Source organism: Psittacula echo, assembly GCF_963264785.1.
Source record: "Psittacula echo genome assembly, chromosome: 9".
Taxonomy (NCBI): domain Eukaryota; kingdom Metazoa; phylum Chordata; class Aves; order Psittaciformes; family Psittacidae; genus Psittacula; species Psittacula echo.
This window is the reverse complement of record NC_137745.1, coordinates 12,343,233-12,362,673: the sequence shown is the minus strand read 5'-3', so window position 1 is coordinate 12,362,673 and position 19,441 is coordinate 12,343,233. Positions and strand designations below refer to the sequence as shown.

The 19,441-nt window shown below is 43.6% G+C and overlaps 1 protein-coding gene across 1 annotated transcript in view; it reads right to left on the bottom strand.

Annotated features, from left to right (window-relative positions):
* Positions 1-6: 6 nt before the first annotated feature.
* LOC308225247 (contactin-4) overlaps positions 7-19,441 on the bottom strand; it is a gene marked incomplete at its 5' end in the record, with an annotated part of 165,621 nt that continues 146,186 nt past the window's right edge. The window contains 11 exons of the mRNA XM_080625912.1: positions 7-112; positions 1,231-1,399; positions 2,891-3,003; positions 3,493-3,679; positions 4,138-4,253; positions 4,790-5,024; positions 6,853-6,923; positions 8,297-8,446; positions 9,192-9,350; positions 11,875-11,995; positions 14,015-14,190. Of these exons, the coding sequence (XP_080482038.1) occupies positions 12-112; positions 1,231-1,399; positions 2,891-3,003; positions 3,493-3,679; positions 4,138-4,253; positions 4,790-5,024; positions 6,853-6,923; positions 8,297-8,446; positions 9,192-9,350; positions 11,875-11,995; positions 14,015-14,190 (1,598 nt within the window). The 3' untranslated portion in view covers positions 7-11. The remainder of the gene's footprint in view (positions 113-1,230; positions 1,400-2,890; positions 3,004-3,492; positions 3,680-4,137; positions 4,254-4,789; positions 5,025-6,852; positions 6,924-8,296; positions 8,447-9,191; positions 9,351-11,874; positions 11,996-14,014; positions 14,191-19,441) is intronic.

Genomic DNA, 19,441 nt, shown 5'->3' with positions numbered 1-19,441 from the left:
TGTGATTTTTGTCATAAACTGGAGCGAGCTGTGAGCGATATCATTATCGTGCTGATGGCTGACAGTGTACAGGCATTGGAGGTGGATGAGCCGGACCCTCTTGCGTATGCATCTGAGCAAAGGAGAGAGGGGGAGAAAATGAGCCAGTGGTGACAAGAGCAGCCCTCATTAACCCCAAACCCAAGAGATTAATTCTGGCTCCTCCAAGGAGGCGTGGTGGTGGCCGGGAGGTCAGACCCCACATAACCTCCTTTTCACCGCACTTCACCTCTCTGAGTTTTCCATTGAACTCAAATTCCTGCTGCTGTTGTGTTGAGGCTACTCTCACAATTGTATTACTTCAGGGCCTGTTTACTTATTATTTTACTTTTCTTCCAATTGTACTACATTCAAGCTGTTCCTTATGGCACCAGCCTGGCGCAATCCACATCCCGGAGGAGCTGTGTACCTGTGCCCACTGTGCTGAGCCAAATAAGAACTGGCATGTGTTCCTCCTCTCCTATGCTTTCCTGCGTCTGCTGATTAAATTCCTCTGTATGGTTTATATAGCCACATTGTACAGCCATAGTGGAGAGAATTCTGATCTCACTCAGGGTTTTTTACATTGCTGTAATTTTAATGCCATATTCCTGCATTGCAGAGGCTCCTGATTTAATGCAGCTTATAAACTGTGGCATTATTAATGGATGATGGGACATGGAGATTTTGCAAAAGCAATGTTGTGTAATAAAATACTCTCTTGCCTGTTTGTTCTTCTACACAACCTCATTTCCCTAAATACATATTTATGTATCCAACACACAATGGAATAAGGCTATACAGTAGCCTTATAAATTTAAAACCTCTATACACTGCATTTGATATTTTGTTACAGTGAATTGCAGTGAAACAATATATTCTACATATATACGAGTAGGGAAGTAAGAGTGAAAAGTGTCTAGAAATCTTAAATACAAATATAACTACTTATGATGGCATTTCTTATGGTTTAATCTTGATTCAGTGTGAAATCAGAAACGTGGGCCAGAGTGACTACTGGTCCCAGGTAAGTCTGTGTTTCAGCTCCGTGCCTGGGAAATGGCCAGACTTACAGCCTGGCCCTGCTCTGCTTCATCCTGCTTCTTAGGTGAGAACAGTGACGGGGTGAAGCAGGTCTGCCCTAACAGCAGGGATAGAGGGTCTGGGGATCCCGGAGCGCCCATGTGGGACCCTGGTTCCTCCCATCCTTACTTGATATCTTTGGAATTCGGATTTGTTCACTGCTGCTGCCATCGCCCCCATCGCTGATGGGCTTTATCTCGATGATATAGTCCTCGTCGAATGGCAGCGAGAGCTCCACAGAGGTTTTATTCGTTTCTATTACAGATGTGCTGCTCTGCCTGTTCCACCTGTACAAAACCTGCAGCAAAGGGGAGAGAGAAAAGGAGGCAGAAATGGCAGAGATGGCCATTGCCCCAAGGTCATCCAGATCTGCTGCTGCTCTTTCGCTGCCTTTGATGCTCAGACACATGGTCTGGTCTCAAAGGGGCTGCTGGGGTTTTGCTGGGGACCCAGAACAGCGGTGATAGTGCCTAGGGTGGGGAGGTGACACTGGGAGGAGGGTGATGCTGATGTGCAGTACCAAACAGCACAGGTACCTGGGAGAGCACCTTCATGAAATCTTTAACTTTATCAAGCTAAAATAAATCCCAAGGCTTATTTATAGAGGTCAGAAACTCATTATTATGTTTCTTCAGGGAACTAGGTGGAGGTATTTGATGCAGTGCCACAAATGGCTTCCCAGAATAAATTATTTTTTTTGAATGGTCTTCTAAGATCTGGGAATTTTACTAATTTAGATCATAAATTGTGACAAATGCCAGGGAAAAAAAAAAAAAAAAATGAGAAAAATGGGCAATGTTTTGCTATGGTTCAGGAAAGAAATCAATCTGGCTGTGCTATCCCAACAGTAAGTTAAAAGAGGACTTTTTAGAAACCCAGTAGACAGGGTTTGCTTTTTCAGGGTGATGAGTCTCTCCCATCCTCTTTCAATTGACAACTTAATTTGCATTTCAAACCTAAAATATGTAGTGAAAAGTTGGTCCAAACTGCTGAGATTCATCTGAGGTTTTAACTAAAAACCCCAAGGAATTACTTCTTTTTGATAATCTGATACAGTGCACCAGAGATACTTAAAAGCTAGTGCAGAAATTCAGGAGAGCTGGTACAGGCTGGTAAAGCCAATGCCGCTGGCATTCCAGATTGTGAACAAAATACAAAGCATGTCCAGGCTCTTCATCGTTTCAAGCTCTGGTGGGAAATGCTTGCACAACTCAACCCTCAAGACAATGGCTGGCAATTGCACACCGATGTCTTCTTTAGGCCAAATTAAACCCTTGTGGAAGGTGACAGAGCTGAATTTTTCCCAAGATTTCTCTCCAGTTAAATTATACCCTATTAAAACTGCTTCTAATGAGGATGCTCCTTCTTTTCCTTTTGGCTTTGCTTTCTGAAGAAAATGGGAGCTATTAAAAAAGCATTTTATTTGTCTGCAATTAAGGAGTCAACTACAGCCTTTGGAATGTTTCCACTGAAGGCAGGAGAGCAGTCCTGCAGGTGGAAGCTTCACAGGGAAGGAGCAGGTTGAGGTCTGTGGGCTGAGAAGGTACTCACTCTATACAGGTATGACCTCTCTTTCTGGAAAACCATGTAAGTACCATGAAAAATGCCTTGTCTGGTCTTACTAGAAACCTCTACTCGACACTGGATTCATGGAAATGTTCCCTGTACCCCTATACCAGAACCCAGTGACAGCTACGCTTAGTGAGGGTTTGCTGCAGGATCAGGGGGTGATGAATGAGCTCGTGGAGGGGCAGTGTTGTCCAGCTGCCTGTGCTGACAAAATACTCACTTTGTAGCCTCTCACTTCTGACTCGTTATCCAGTGCTTTCACTTGGTCCCAGTTCAGTATGATCTTGGAGTCAGATGAATTCCATATGATGTTTCCAGGGGGCTGACTCGGTGCTATTTAAAAATATACACAGCACTGTATTACTAAAGGAGCAATGTTTTCCAGTTGGATCTCTTCCAGTAAGGCTTCCACCACCACTGCTGAGCATGCCTAGAGTCCTGTCACTCTGGGAAGCTGATGAGCTGTTTCACTGCTCTGTGTCCTCAAGGTCACAGAGGTGTGACACAACACAGTGCTCTAAATGAAAAAGGATTCAGTCAGTTGCTCAACATGCCTGAGACCAAAAGAAAAAAGCCCTCTTGAAAGACGAGATAAATATTTAATTTGCCTGCACAGCTGTGATTCAGTTTTGCATGCTCTGCTTACTTAACACGGGGAAGAGCCTCACAAAACATAAAAGGCGGTTGCTAAGTCTTCTTCACAAAAACCCAGCAAAGAAAAGTCTGACAGCTCCTTCAGACTCAGCAAAGCCTGAAAATGAGAGAGGGGAGCACTAGCAGAAACCCTCCCAGGCAAGAGCCCCCATCCTTGCAGACACTCACGTGGCTTTTTGGTGGTGACATTGACTGCGGCACTAGAGGGGCCGGTCCCAGCCGTGTTGTACGCCCTGACTGCCAAGTGGTACAGCACGTTGCCTCTCAGGTTGCTGACTTTTGTAGATGTTTGATTGCCAACTGTCCGAATCTTTTTTGCGTTCTCTTCCTTTTCGTCATGTCTCCAACATCTGACCTGAGAAGCAGCGCAGGTACGTGTGTTTACCTCCAGCTATGGGCTGGCAGCACCCGTCGTTTCCAGCACTAACTGTGGCACTACTGCCCAAGGTACAAGTGCCATAGGAACAGAACTTGCACCCTGCTACAACCCCTTGGTCCTAGCTAGAAACACCAGCCTGGCTGTGGTGCTCCCTCCCCAGCACCTCAGACACTGCCTGGCCATGGAAGCACTTTCATGCAGGTTTCTCTCAACAACCTCTGCTCTCAATTTTCAGCCAGATCACACACAGAAAGATGTATAATTATTTACCATGTGAGAGAAATCTCCACATATAGAAGAGATAAAAGGAACCAAATACATCACAGGAACCCACATACCCTATGGCCAGCAGGAGCAGCACTGCAATGACTGCCCGTGATGTATCTCTGTTTCTCTTTAAGGCTTAGTACTGAGACTGTGTTGTGTTTCCATACCTCATATCCCTGTATTCTTCCTTTGTGCTGGTTCTCCCAAGGGGGAGCCCAAGAAACTTCAACATCTGAGGCAGAAAGACTTCTGGCCAAAACAGTGGTTGGGGGTCTTGTTGGCTCTGCATAAGAGGAGTTAAAAATAAAACACAGAGTTCTCACTTTTATGTTCAATTGGCCCCAGACTTCAAGGGATTTGTTTTCTTTATTGCATGAGAAAAGAAGCATGTGACCAAAATAAACTTCCACATTTCAAAACAATGGCCTGTCAGCCTCTGCCAGACGGCACCGCTCCTCTACCTAAGAAATAATAAGATGTCATTACTAAACTCAACCCAGGATACCATGTACTGTAATTAGGACAAGAGGGAACATTTTCTAATCAGTGGACATTAATTCATTCCAAATCTCAGAGGAATTCTTCCCAGATTACATATTACTTTTCCATTAATATCAAAAGATTTCATTACGATTAATGTTATTTTAATGACTATGAAAAGAATTAATCACGGCTCGTCATTTATTATAAATCAGAGCAAGGATTAGGTATCAAAGGATATGTCGAGGTGGATACAAAACCCTTTCAGACCCAGTCAACCCCCTCCATGTCTAGTGGCAGGGAGGAGAGAGAGGCGGTGGGGTGGGCTCCTGGCTCTACCTTCTTCTGCCGAGTAGACGACGGTCACAGGGCTGAATGACCCTTCCCCCTTGTTGTTGTAGACCCCCACTTTAACTTCATAGGGGGAGAAGGGCGGCAAGGTCTCGTTGCGGAAGACGTATCTGGCAGCATCTGGGGAGGCCACGACGGTCTGCATCCAACTGATGGTGCCAAAGGGCCGGAAGGCCACCACGTACCCGAAGCCGCCTCCGTTCTGCAGTTCCTCAGGCACTGTCTGTGGGCGGGCAGACCATGGGAGAAACAGCATTGTCAGCAGTGCCATGCGTTTATCTCCCTGCCTGCATGCTGGCTATTGCCTCTGCGTCCTTCTAAAGCTACTGTTCTAGACAGAGCATTGGAGATGGGAGGTGGCTTGAGTCCTGATTTGCATCTAACCTGAATTCATCCCATCCGATGTGTGCTAAAGCCTTCCTGCTCTGCAAGCTCCCTCTAGTCAGGGGTGAAAGAAGCACCTCCAGAAGACACTTCACCTAAGACTTAATTCATTTTTGTAGAAGCCCACCTTCTTCACTGACTAAATGGAACCTCCAGTAACAATGTCAGTAATTCCAGGCACTGCAGTGACCGAAGGTCTGAGGTTTGTTGAGGTGAACTAAGGACATGATTCCTGATTTCCCAATACACATGCAGCTGCTCTCACGTCTTTGGAATTGCACGTGAAGCCCTGAAAAACGCATCCTCACAATGTCCCAGACAGCATGGGGCTGGTGATCCCTTGCTGGCCTGTTGCCACACAGTGACCCAGACCAGTCCAGCTAACTCTCCACATCCTGTGTGACATGACCTCTTAATAGACCACGATGGCAGGGACTGACTTGTAACAAACGTGATGGACAAGGGCAGGTAAGTGCTAGGTAACAGCTAGAAGAAGCAACCTGTCATCTCTTTGTCACTTCTGGACACGCTGACACTTCCTACCCTCAGCCTTGCAGCCCCCTAAAAACTGCATCAAACCCCAAATCTTTGACGTATTAAAATAATCTCTAATTATAGGCCCCTCTCCCACAGATGTCCGTGGTGCTAAGCATGTGAAGGGGTTACTTTTTGGTGACTGCTTATTACTCTGTACTGAAAGTCCTGAAAAATACACCAGAACATAAAGAAAAGGCCTCTGGACATTTAAAAGACTAAACTGACTGTTCTATCAAAATACTAATTATATTTTGTGCAATTACGGCTCAAGTCAACGGCTGATGTTCTTGCCATGTGTGTTTTTGAAACATATTGCAGTATCTATAGGAGACACAGCGTTGCTAATTAGTCCAACAGAGGAGGAAATTTAGCACATTGAGCTGTGTGGTAAGGACAAAATCCCATTTATAGTTTTTTAATAACCTTAAAAATATCTCTGGCGATTCATTCTGCCAGCTTGGTCAGAAATAGCGCTAAGTGGAAGTGTTAGCATGTCCAGTGAAGTTCATTATTCGGAAAAATATGCCAGCTGCATCTCATCGTAACATGAAAATACGAGCAGACAAATGACTAAAGTTCTAACCCCAGCTGCCTTAAGGAATATTAAACATTTTTCATCTCTGTGTCTCCTCTTGCTGGCTTTCATTAGCAGCGATGAAAGCCAGCATGCAATGCACTGTGCTAACTCTTAACTATTTGCTGCCGTATATCCCAGCGCAGGGATGAAGGATGAAGCTTGGGAGCCAGCCGCAACGATTCTCAACCGGGTCAGGATGTGCCACGCCTGGCCTCACGAACTCTGTTTTATCCCTTAGGTAGTTTCTGCCCATCTGTGTTTTGCCATATGAGTACAGATGTGCTTAGAGTCAGGGGAGCTGAGCTCGTGTCCAAGCAATGATGTGTTCCCCGTGGTCCCCTGCACAGCACTTCTCTGCTGGCTTCCCTGCACAGGGGCCTAGGGAGGGGAAGAGGTTTAGCTCAATTTTAACAGCTTTGTTATTTTTATCACACAATCTGGGCTTTTTTACTGCAAGCCATTGAAATCTACAGAAGCTTCACTGGTGCAGAGTGAAAAGGTGCGTTTAGGTCACAACCATATTAATGTTCACCTTGGTTTGGACTCCGCTTACCTCCCAAGTAATGACCAGCTCAGACTTGCTCCCTCCACCTCCACTGACGTTAGCTGGGGTCACTTCAGGAACTGTGAAAAAAGATGCAGAAGATGGATGTGGCAACTTGGAAACCAGAAAAGCGTATTGAAATGGAACAGACCTACACAGCAACAGGACTCTGCTGGCCTGCCCCTGCTGGGTAACAGAAACGCTATTAGGAAATGGCTAATTTGCTGCTGCAAACAGCATATTAAAAGTATGTCAATAATAGTATATTAAAAGTACGCCAATTAACTGGTGTGTTCAGTCACTAATTGTTTAGTTTAAACATTTATCTGCCATGAAAAAGGGCTTTTATTTATTTTCCTATTTCATATTCTGTTCCATTACAGCTTGAAGGAGAACAAAGGAGCCACTTACCAGGAGTTTCCCATAGCCTAAACACATATCCCTGCAACCACATGCTGAGTCTATACGTTGCTGTGATCCCTTTCTCTCAGATCACAAGACAGGGACAGCACGAAGGAGCATTAAAGCTCTCATGGTTACGCTGTGCCTGCAGCAGCCTGCAGAAACTGTGTGGTTCTAGGAGGTAGTGGTGCGCTTAAGACCGACCTTCAGTAAGTCTCTGAAATAATCCAACCCATAGGGCAGCCCAAGATGATTGCTCCAACACTGATGACCCACAGGGTGAGGTCCAAGTTACTCGAAGAACCAGAGAAGCCCCCAGTGTCAACAGACTGCTGACTCTCCACTTGTGAAGCTCAAACTCCTGCTCTCAACGTGCTGTAGTCTGTGTTCCAGAGCTTCATAGCTCTTAAGGTTGGAAAGGACCTTAAGGTCATCTAGTTCCACTCCTGTACCACAGGCAGGGACACCCCACACTAAACCATTCCACCCAAGGCTCTGTCCAACCTGGCCTTGAACACTGCCAGGGATGGAGCATTCACAACTTCCCTGGGCAACCCATTCCAGTGCCTCACCACCCTCACAGTAAACAACTTCTTCCTTATATCTAACCTGAATTTCCTCTGTGTAAGTTTAAACCCATTACCCCTTGTCCTATCACTGAAGTCCCTGATGAAGACTCCCTGATGCCTTCCATCAGATTGATCATGGGAAACCAGAGGGACTGTTCTCAGAGTTCATCTCTGTCATCAGTGAATACTGGGTAGCATTTTCCAAAAAAACTGCCCAAATACCTTTTTTGGAAAATCATTGCCTTCTGCAGGAAAAGGACATGAAGTCTTCTTATACTCCAGAGACCATGAAGTGAGCAAAAGAGCCCATCAGGAGCTCCACAACTTCCCCTGCCTATTCTGTGCACACAAACAACAGGCCATGGGGGATGAGACCTATGGGCACAGAAAGGGCTCCTCAGCTTCCTCCAGTGCAATACATCCATTAGCACTGATGAGCATTTATTTGACAAGATTTAACTCAGTTGCCCACCACTACTTACGAGCTTCTTCAGTTCTTCTCTTCTCTGAAGGTCTGCTGGGCTCTCCAATCCCAATCAGGTTGGCAGCTACTACTCGAAATTCATACTCGACCCAAGGGTTCAGGCCCACCACTGTGGCTGTGAACGTCCTGCCATCGATGATCTCTGGAACTAGGAGACAAACATGGGTCAGGAATGCAATAAAACCCACCAAAAGTATTAAAGATGCTGTGAAAAGGCCATGCATACCTGATACCCTTAGAAGTGAGGGATTAATGTAAATACAATGTGAATAAGGATTGATAAACATTTTCTCTTTTTTTCTAATATTTCTTTTTAACTGCAAAGAAGAGGCAGCATTAAAACATGTGCTTTTAGCAAAGAAATTCCGGCTATTACAGAGTTTTTCCTAAATTGCCACTTTTTGAAAACAAAATGTCAAGACAACAGGTTTAAAGGGGTTTTATTTTTCTCTTTTTAAAACACAATGTTCTTTCTAGTTAATGGCTACTGGAACAAAATTAACCTCGGACAGAAAGAGAAATTACATCATGGGATTTTTCCCTCTATCAGGAAAATAATTCTACTTAAAGGTAGGCCAGATGACACAGTCTGTCCCTGAGGGATGTCTTTATAGACCACAATTACTGTTGTATATCTCCAGAGCAGCAACAAAAGATAGGAATTCATTCTGTTTTCCCTTAAACATTCATGAGAAAAATGGATGAGTAATAGCACTGACTGGACCCTAAATCTTTGGGTTGCCAAACTTGAAACTAGTTAATAAGACCAGCTCTGCAGCCAGGCAAATTACTTTTCACTTCAGGGTGCAGAGCTGCTTTGCTCAGCCAATGTATGAGTCCTGATGGATGTTTTCCATCATGGAGCATTTCAGGGTCCAGGGCAAGGGACCTACCTGTGCTCACTGCTTGCCATCCCACTGAGAAGGGGGTCCTTGCTTGCACAACATACATTGTAATAGGGCTGTGGTTGTCTGCTCCTGGCCTCCAGGACAGCTGAGCAGTGGTGTCAGTGACTTCATCTATTGTCACAGCTTCTGGTGGACCTGGGGGGCCTGTTGGAAGAATTAAAGGAGAGGGGTGCTTAAGGCTTCACAGTGACTTGATGAAGGAGCACTGTGGTCTTCCTCCCTTACTCATGACAGTGGTAACTGAGTCTCTGCAGAGGAGATAAGTGCAGCCCTAGCTGTGATTTAGCAGATGCCTAGATTTGGAGGCACAGGGGAGATACACAGACTCAGAGATCACCCACTGGCTTCACTCACAGCCCCCAGGTGCTCCACGTGTACCGAGCCGCATGGCAGACCTGAGCTACCATACAGAGTAAGGCAGTCATTGCAGCACTCAGGATCGGCTCTGCTGTCTCACATCTGCTGCTTTAAAAGTGGCCAATATACAAGTACGATTTTTGGCTGCAGCCTGGGTGCGCTCAGAGGTTGGAGAAGAACAAAGGCCCTGCCTGTAGGTAGTATCATGTCTGAGTAGGGTCCAATATTTTCTGCTTCACTGCTGGGTTCTTTCTAAACAGTAAAGCACTGTGGGATGTACACAGGAGAGAGTACCTCTCTCCTGTACCATACAGCCATTTCTGTCAGCAGAGGTACCTGAGGTGAAGTCCTTCTCCAAAACCACCATCTCAAGCAGCAAACTCTCCTCTTGCAACTCATTCTGTGGACTAAAATTATTCTCATATGATATTCAGAGAGCTGGATGTGTTTAAATACCTAAAATACCCCAAAAACCTTCCAATATCCTGCCTTTAAAATGAAAGTTTCAGCAGGTCTAGCTCGATTTAATTTCTCAGAAATTAAAACTTTAAATTCTTTTGCTGGGGGGAGCAGCCACTCAACACAGGCTCACAGAGCAGTCAGCTCCTTTGGTCCTGCTCGGCAAGTTATACCAGAGAAATGAAATTGCATTGTATGCTTCACAAATTAATCCTGCTGCTTGGCAGAGGCTGGAACAACCTGTTCTCACTACACGCCTTGGAATAGCCATGCTTATTCCCCACAGTTCAGAATATCCTCCTTTGCAGGGTGCAGGCTACAGCAGGGCAAGAGAGGGACAAATTATCAGTTATTGATTTAGCAAGTATTCCAGGGCTGCTGACAGACATGTGCTTCTGTTCTGATGGCGTGAGAAAATTCCACCCTGAACAAGTGGCCTGATCTGTGTGTACCAGTGCCAGGGGTTACTTCTGTATGCTCTACTTCGATATTCCCTGACATAAAGAATTCATTTTTACTCCAGTATCTAATCTCTTATTAATTTGACATAACTCCAATATTTAAAAAACTCTAAAAATTATTCAGAAAGATCCATTTATGCATCAGTCATTCACCCCTCCTCCGCTCTCACAGCCTTGCAATACTTGGCAACTTTCATGCTGGTGGTGAGATAGTACAGCACAACTCTCAGCGTAGCCATGGGACCACTGGCCTAGATGGAGATGTCCCCATTGATGTTTTCAGGGAGTGACAAGATCAGTATTTTTACCATCACCAAGGGTCATTTTCTTGTGAGAATGCAATGTTCCTCATGTTTGTTTACAGAGGCAGCAGTAAGGAAATTACCCAACCGAGGTGCCCAGCAGCCGGCTGTTTTGAAATGGTTGTGCAAAACGACAGAAAATTAATCTGAAACCATGCTGCAGCAAAACCTGTGAGTTGGTGTAATAGGGAGCAACCTCCTGGGGAGGAGAGCAGCAGCTTTGCTGCCTCCAGGGAGCCAGCGCTTTGTGCAGCACATGGCTAAGAATGTCTGTGTTCATGCTCCTATGGGGCAAACGTGGTGAAAAGCATAACAGTATTATGAGGATAACAGAACGCCCAGCTAGAGACAAGGGCACATTTCTCAATGGAAGTTCAGTTCTAATCTTGCACATTTTACTCTGGCACAGCTTTGATAAAGAGGGGATTTCTTACTTCTTTTTCATGCTCTCCTCTCTTTCACTGAGCTGCCTGAGAACTTATGCTATATGGAGAATGTGCAAACTATGATTTTCTCGGGGCCTATGAAAACTGAGGGCAGCAGGTACTGGGCAGCACCACAGTTTGCTTTCCTCAGAGCTAATGAGCAGAAAAATATAGACCATATTTACTGTGAGGATACAGACTCAGGTTAACTAACTGAATCCCTGTTAAAGTCACCTGTTTAGGGTAATGCACAGAACTTGAAATAACAGTGAAGTTACTAAATCATATTTATTCTAGAAAAGGAGCAAAACTGCTTAGCAGAAACGCAGTGAAGAAGCTGGATACTCTTTCTGCTGTGCAGTTCATCAATTAAAAGATCTCACTTGGTGCAAGTTTTGCATTCAGGACATGAACAAGTACTAGTATGTTTATCTGTGTTGTGTGTCTGTTCTATAAGTATGTATGAAAGCATCTTTATATGCACTGTTTGAAAACATATTGCGAAACCCAGTGTGTATTTAGAGCTCATTTCTGAGACTAATTACAAAGTGCTGGGATCCCAATGAATATCTTCAAGCCCAGGATTTCTCTTACCAGCAGCAGAACGCAGGAAAAAAAAACAAAAAGAGATTTTACAACAACAACAGTAACAAAATTCAAATACCTCTTACAATGAGGTCTGCAGCAGCCGATAGCTTGTCCACACTTGTTTGCACCATGCAGACATATTTTCCAGCATGCTTCAGCTGGATGCTTCTGATCATCAAATCACCAGCTGAATCCTGCTGATAAAGTAGGGAAAAGTGGTTACAATTACTTTTTAATGAGCGCTAAACATCATTATCACACGAAGGACACTGTGACTAATGGATTTACTTTACATTGGCTGATGAAAACATTAGTAATGCAAGCCGTGTCCTATTAAAATTATGTGTGTCTGCCTTGAAGGTAAGAGAGGGAGCGTGTCTAAAATTATGGCTCTGACAAGGGGCAGGGGAGCCTGGTTTGGGTCCGTTAAGCAGTTTCCCCATTAAAACAATGTGACAAAGCTTATGTAGGGCAGGTTCGCTCCGATTCCTCTTTTATCTCTGGATATCCAGTTTATAGCCTCTCTGGTATTCACATACCCAAGTTGTGTCTACATCTATTTTGTAAGTGAAAACCAGCCCAAATTATGAGACATCTGCAATAGTTTCATGGCTTTGTACTACGGCCAGCATTTTGATTGCCCAGCGTTTTTGTGCAAAAGATCGTGAGAACAGCACTCTCCGAGGAAATCTTGTATCACCTAACGGAGGTAATTTGTTTTCCAAACACCAAGTGCATGTCTGATTAACTGTTGAATAGAACTAATTAGGTTTCTGTATGTATAGGAAGCTGAAAACTCTCTCTAAATTCTTCTCGAGACACAAAGCATTCAATATATTAGAAATCTCAGAGTACCCTTGTGATTGTGGCTAACTAAAGAATATTAATAAAGTTTGTAACTTTAGCTTTGAAGGCCAATCAGGCACAGCCACCAGAAAAATCTGTTGCTACTGATGTGTGCATTAGGCATCAATCTTTAAATGCATCTTTCAATGATTTTTGTAGGGATAACAGCAAGTCTTGTAGATTGTATTTCCTTTTCCTTTAAGCATTAAATTTCACTCCTGACAAAAGGAAACATGTACTGCCAGGCTGCTTAGATCCAGCAGAGCACGTGTCTCTATAAAACCTCCCTCAGAGCAACATGCAAAACCTCTTCCAGTTTTCTACCTCCAGCAGAGAAAATCAAGCAGGCAGGGACCATCATAGGCACCCTTACCTTGCCATGGGCTGTCCCATCCTAAACCTCTCTGGAGAGGCAGAAAATGACAACTGACCCAAGCAGATTTTCCTTTCTCCTAATGATGGAAAGTAATTCCTATCTTCATACTTTTTCTTCCCCATACCTGCCACTTGATCATGGCCTTGAGCAACAGTGTGGCCAGGGCTGTATTTAATGGGCAGTCTAACCATCATTTCACACCCGACTCTTCTAGCTGTCAGATTCCCATGAACATAGAGCCATAGAATCATAGATTCAACTAGGTTGGAAAAGACCTTTAAGATCATCAAGTCCAACCTTTTCAACCTTCCAATAAACAACTCTCCCCATATTGCACAAATTTGCATTGTCAGTGAGTACCAATGGGCTTTTCCATAAACACACAACAATCCAAAGATACCAGTGTGACACTGCCAGGGAATGTGCACAGATAATACTGAAAAGAAATGTCATCTCTCATGGTTGGTGATACCATGTGGATTATTTTGTGTAGAGGAAAATACTTGTTCTGAGCATGGGGTCACAAGAGGAGGACACAGATAAGCATGCCAACAAACGCTGCATAAACAAATTTGAGGATATCCTCTGATTTTTCCACTATTTTCTGTATAAATAAAAAGTTCTACAACTGCTATATTTTACATTTTTTTAATTGTTACAGCCAGAGAAAAACTATCATGGACTACTTCCTTGAATGAAAAGGCATTTTGTTTTGCAATGAGGAAACATATTACAGGTCTTCTGACATACATCCCACTGCAATGTCTATACATTGTTCACATGAGCAGATTTAAGTTATGTCATTAAGAAATCATAACAATTCTATACTAACTATAATGAACTAGTATACTGGCAATGTTCATCATCTCAGTCTATAAAACACAAGATAGCATCTACTATTAACTTAGGCAAGTTCATTCCTTCTATTAGGAGCTCTTTTCTATATTCCTTACTTTTATTACTGTAAGGAGATTGCTTTAGTATTAATACTTACCCCTCCAACTCTTTCAAAGTGATCCCCATCTTTTTCGAAGTCTATCAGGTGTCCATTAAATGACCAGGTAAACACGATATCTAGTGAATGATCATGAGATACCTGACAAGGCAAGACAATGCTTTCTCCAACAGTGACATCCATGCTGAAAGGTGACACCATAACCCTGGTTGGATCTACAAACAACAAAGAAAAAAAGGGGAAAAAAAGCATTAATCCTGTCCTCCTGAGACATGGAGGGACATGCGGAGCTGAGAAAGATGATAAGCAGTCTACCACAACTGCAGCATTGCCACCAGAACCTGAAAATTTGCAATAATCACTTAGGAAGATCCTTACTGCAACAAGCAGCAAACACATCTCTGATTTTACCCTTCAGTACCTTTATTTGTTGGACTGAAATACTATCAATAAATCCTGCAGAATCCTCTTCCAGCCACCACCCTGATGAACAAGGAAGAAAGAAAAGGCTGGAAAAGAGTGCAGCAGGTCTGAAAGGCTTGGTTAATTTTTTTTTTAAAGCTTGCAGATCAGAGATTATTTTATTTGAATCTTCTCACTTCAGAGATTTGTTTCACAGTCCTACATTGCTCACCACGCTTATAAAAAACCCCCTATTTTGTTGTTCCTAAATCAAATAGTGCCTTAAGAAAACTCTCTCAATGTAAAATCTCCAAAATTGGAATGAAGAAGGCTATATTAAAAACACAAGTGATATCTGCTCAGATCTGGCAAGGGAAAGATAAGACTAATAATATTGTTTTACTTTATGTTTATTGAAAACTTGGTGCTTGTTTAGAATACTGGCCATGTTCTCTGGTGGATGGTTTTATGTTTTAAATCCAGGTAGGTTTTTTTGTGTGCAGAGGGCACACCCGAAGTATAAACAATGAGTGACAGCAACCAAACCTTTCACACCATGGAAACCAAAAGTCTCCCCCGATAAGGCAAATCCTGTAGTAATGTCAGACAGTGGGGTGTCGGGCTAATGGGTGTAGTAGCTCCTCTGACTGATGTGCAGCTTATCTGAGTCACTTAGTAGGTCAAACTGACTCACTTCTTAGGACCCCTGTGGTCTTACGTGGGATGTCACTCACCTGTTGAACAAGAACTGAGCAAGGATTTTGGGGAGGTGAAGCAGAGAAAAGGTGAGAACAGGCATTGTCCTAAACATGACATTACCAAAGGAAATCCCGCAAACCTGTGGGTACCTGTAATGTAGCAAGTTCTGTTAAACATGGGCAGCAGCACATACCAGTTCCATCTTGGGCTTCAGGACTAATCTGTTATCCACAGCTGGAGTTCTATGGATGCTTTACCACTGGTTTAATTTTCTATTTTTCACTTTAGTCCTGCATTACAAGCAAAATGGTGGCACACAAAGATGAGCCATGATGCATTATGCAGACTTCAGCTCCTCATCTGTGCCTATGAATTCCTCCTGCCTCTAAAGTTAACGTTTCTCTTTCATTTCTGTTGACAAAAATGCAGTATTTTTTTTCTACAGGGCCTCAGAGGAAATGAAAAGGAGACAAAATATTGCTTAACAATGAGACCAAAAGTCTGAAAATCATATACAGATATTTTTGCTTATTCCAAAAGTCTATTCTACACAGCTGTCATACTAAAATACTACAAGCATTATTCATTCCCTGGTACATGAACCCAAAATCTACTTATTCCAGAGACTACTGGCTGACTACTTAACTCTCTGCTAAAATAATAAGGATACAGCAACAAAGATATGCAGTGGGCAGAACTACTCATCGAAATTCAGGGGATGCAAAGGTGTTCCTGGTTTTCAAAGGCCTTACCAAAAGTGTACAGGAGGTGCTGAACAAGATTTCATTGCTGTCTCTATGGGCTTCAGATCAAGTCCTCAGGGACTTGGCTGTATTATCTTGGACAAATTTAATTCATCTCTATTTTGGTTTCACTTCTAACAAAATAGTGTATCTCTTAGCTGAACCATACGAGGTGTTATGAGGCTTGACTAATTAATACAAGTAAAGCATCTGAAATTTCTCAGGTATAAGCACTGTAACGGCACATTGCTAAATTAATGTTTAATTGTTGCCTAGATTTATGATACTGGTTTTGTATAACCAGCATATCAGGATTTTACAGTCACTTAGGTCTGCTAGTCCTGACACTCAGGAAGACCCAGAGCATCCCAAGCTCATGATGTGACAGAAATGCCCACACCTACAGTGGGGTTCAGGCACAGAATCACTTACTGAAATTCCTTTCAGCATCAGAAGTTCATCCTCTGAGCTGCTCAAAGCCTGTATGAAATATTTATGAAGGACTTGACTCCGAGATGAAATGGGTGCCTCCCACAAAGCCCTAAGCTCTCCCACAAGTCCCACAATGATCTGTATAAGCTGTGGTCCTTAACAAGTGGCAGTACTGAGATTTTACTGTAGCTAACCTTCACATCCACAGCACTTTCTGCAAGAAGCGAGAAGTCCACACCATAAATCTGATTCTTCCTGCTGCAATGCATACAGTTTATAAACGTATAACGAGTGAAACATGGGTGTTTGCTTAAGCCCTGGTTTCCAGAGCAGTTTAGCACAGCTCCTATGGATGTCGTAGGAACTGCAAGCGCCTGCTGACGCTGACTCTGAAAATCAGGTGCCCAGGTTTCAATCCAGTCATGTCAAGAAGCATTGCAACCTAATAACTGAACCTACTGGGTTACGGGAATGGCTGATACAGCAGGGTGACAAACGATGTGCAGGGAGAGAGCTCTGACCCAAGCCATGCTCAGCAGGAGTGCGAGCCCCAGCAAGGCACTTTACAAATCACCCCAAGGAGAATGCTTACCCATCTCTTCTCAAGGACTGGGAGAGCTGAAAAACAAAAACATCCTCTCCCCCCCTTTAATAACGCTAGAAGAGCAGCAAGTGGAAAATGTTATTCAGAAGCCAATTGAGGGCAGCCAAGTGCAGGCACACCTTGGAGATACACAGCCAAGTGGTAATCAAAATTATTAGATATGCACTTTCAAACGCTGTAACATCAGGCACTTTTTAAATTATGGGGAGTGCTTTAATGATACCGAAATGTTGGTGAGCACCCAAGTCAAAAATAGATAAATAAAAAAGGGTTGTTCTTTCTGAGCTAGCTGCTCATTTATTTACCATCCACTTGTGAGGCAGAAGAGGCAATCTAGGGAGACAGAGTCTGTGGAACAGCTGATCTTAATGCTCTCTTACTGCCCTGTCCCTTCTTAAGTATGGATTATTTTCGTTAGATGTTTTTGCTTAGCAAAGGTACTATTGCCAAGGGCAATTTATGAAAAGAAATGATTGTGATTTTGGTGATATTTTGGGATGATATTCACCTTCTGGTGCATTTTGAGATAGTTTTAAAAATAAGGCTGAAAGATTCAGTTGTAGATAAGGGGTTATAATTTCTATTAGTAGCATCACCCCTTACAGTTGCCTGCGGGTTTCTGAGCCCTCCACAGAGGGAAGCAGTGCCTGGTGCTTCCCAGCTCTTCTGTGGAAAGAAGAAAAGCAAGCAAAATTGTTCTGGGTCACTTCTGAGGAAGTTCAGCTGGCATTACTGAGAAGTTTTTAGAGGAGAAATATGTGGATAGTGGATGCCAGCAGGAGCACTCTCAGGGGGTGAAAACACCTGCATCACCAGGAGGCAAAATAATCCAGATTTTAGTCTCAAATAGGAAACAAGAAAAAAAGACCCCAACTACACTGTACATGCAAACATATTCACTAGGTGTCCTGTAGGTACAGCAAACGCAGATGTGAGTGAGTTTACACTGGCCTGGGCTTGGATTTGCTACAAAGAGGAAACCTATCCTGAGAAACACCGATGGGGCAGGAGTGCAGCAGAGCTTATGGCCGGCACTGGCATGTAAACTCTGCAGACTGGTTAGTGCTTGTCTGTAGGTGTCACTGAAGGCTCAGGGAAGCAGGAAAGCTCCCTCTCAGCCTTCCTTTCATACCCACATTTTCAGGAGCACACTTTTTGTGTTACAGAAAGGGCACTCTTTCATTTTACATGCAGTTTTCCTTGCATGCCAGCCAGGCTGGCAGTTCACAGCTTGCAGCTTGTTGTCAGAGCCAAGATGGTTTGAGCAGTGTGAGAGCTCATGGGGATTGTCCTCAGCTGGAGTAAACCAGCATGGCTACACCGGGATAGCTCTGGACACCACTGTCATCCCTAGCAGGGCACTCTGAGCTTTTCTTACCTATTTGTGCCCTGCGTTACATTCCCTAGTTTTATCGCTGCAGCATACTGCAGACAATTTGGTGTATTTCTGACTGATGGAATGTATTTGGTTTATGTTACAAGAGATTTTAACAAAGTTTCTGCTAGCTTTCAGTACATGTTAGGAGAATTGGAGCTGAGCAGCACTTCCCTTCTGAAGAGAGGCTGTAATTGCTTCTCTTTTGTCTCCCACCCCCTGCTAAAAGGAGCCTGTCATTAGCTATTAGGGCTGCCTGCATTTTGTGTCTCATTTTGGGAAGCTGCAATGCATTTCTGAGCTGCAAACCAGCAGGCTGCAGACATCGTGGATGTGGTCTGAGGGTAACAATTATCCAATCTGAAAACAAACCATCCCACCCTGATTTTCTATTGATTGGGTGTCCATTAGGAGGGATTACCTGTTTAGGGTAAACAGCTTTGCATTGCTGCATTTGCTTGTTGTAGCTCATGCAGTGCAATGTTGTGTCATATTGATCTGGAGGACATGACACAGTGGGACACAAGCTACAGTGGCACGACATAAGTGACATAAAATGAATCAGGCTGACAGTCAGAGACAATGGTTTTTTTTTAGGTCAGTCCTGAGCATGCGAATTTCTTTTGAATGCTGCAAGAGGACCAGGGCAAAGCAAGAAGCAATGTCACATATATTATGCCCATCAGCAAGATTTTAACTGACTGGAGGGTTTCTTACACCTAGAGACAGGCAGACCTGTCTGCTTTAGATGGCCACTTGGCATCCTGTTTCCAAATGTGCTCCTTTCCAGTTTGGCTCAGCTGTGACAGCTGTGTGCTCTGCTCCACAGGGAAAGGATTCAGCAATGCTAATAACTGCAGTGCCTTTAAGTGCTTAGTAAACAATGAGATATACTTTGCCAGCCCTGGCTGCTGAAGGAATAGAGAGTATTTTACTACAATAAAAGATTGAACTGTAACATGCTCAGGAGATACAGCTCCCGTTGTTGGCCTCAAATCAGTAGAAATGAGCATCTTGGAGACAGATTAACAAAAAAGGGTGATAATGTCAACATTTCCAGTGCTGCCTTCTGAAACCTGTGCACCTAACATTTAAATGCTCATTTAGACATCTATCCCGGCATAGAGAAGGAGGTCAAAGGACAAATGAAAAAAAGGGAATACTCAGGTTTTGACATACTTATCCAGGATAAAATATGAAGAAATCTGAAC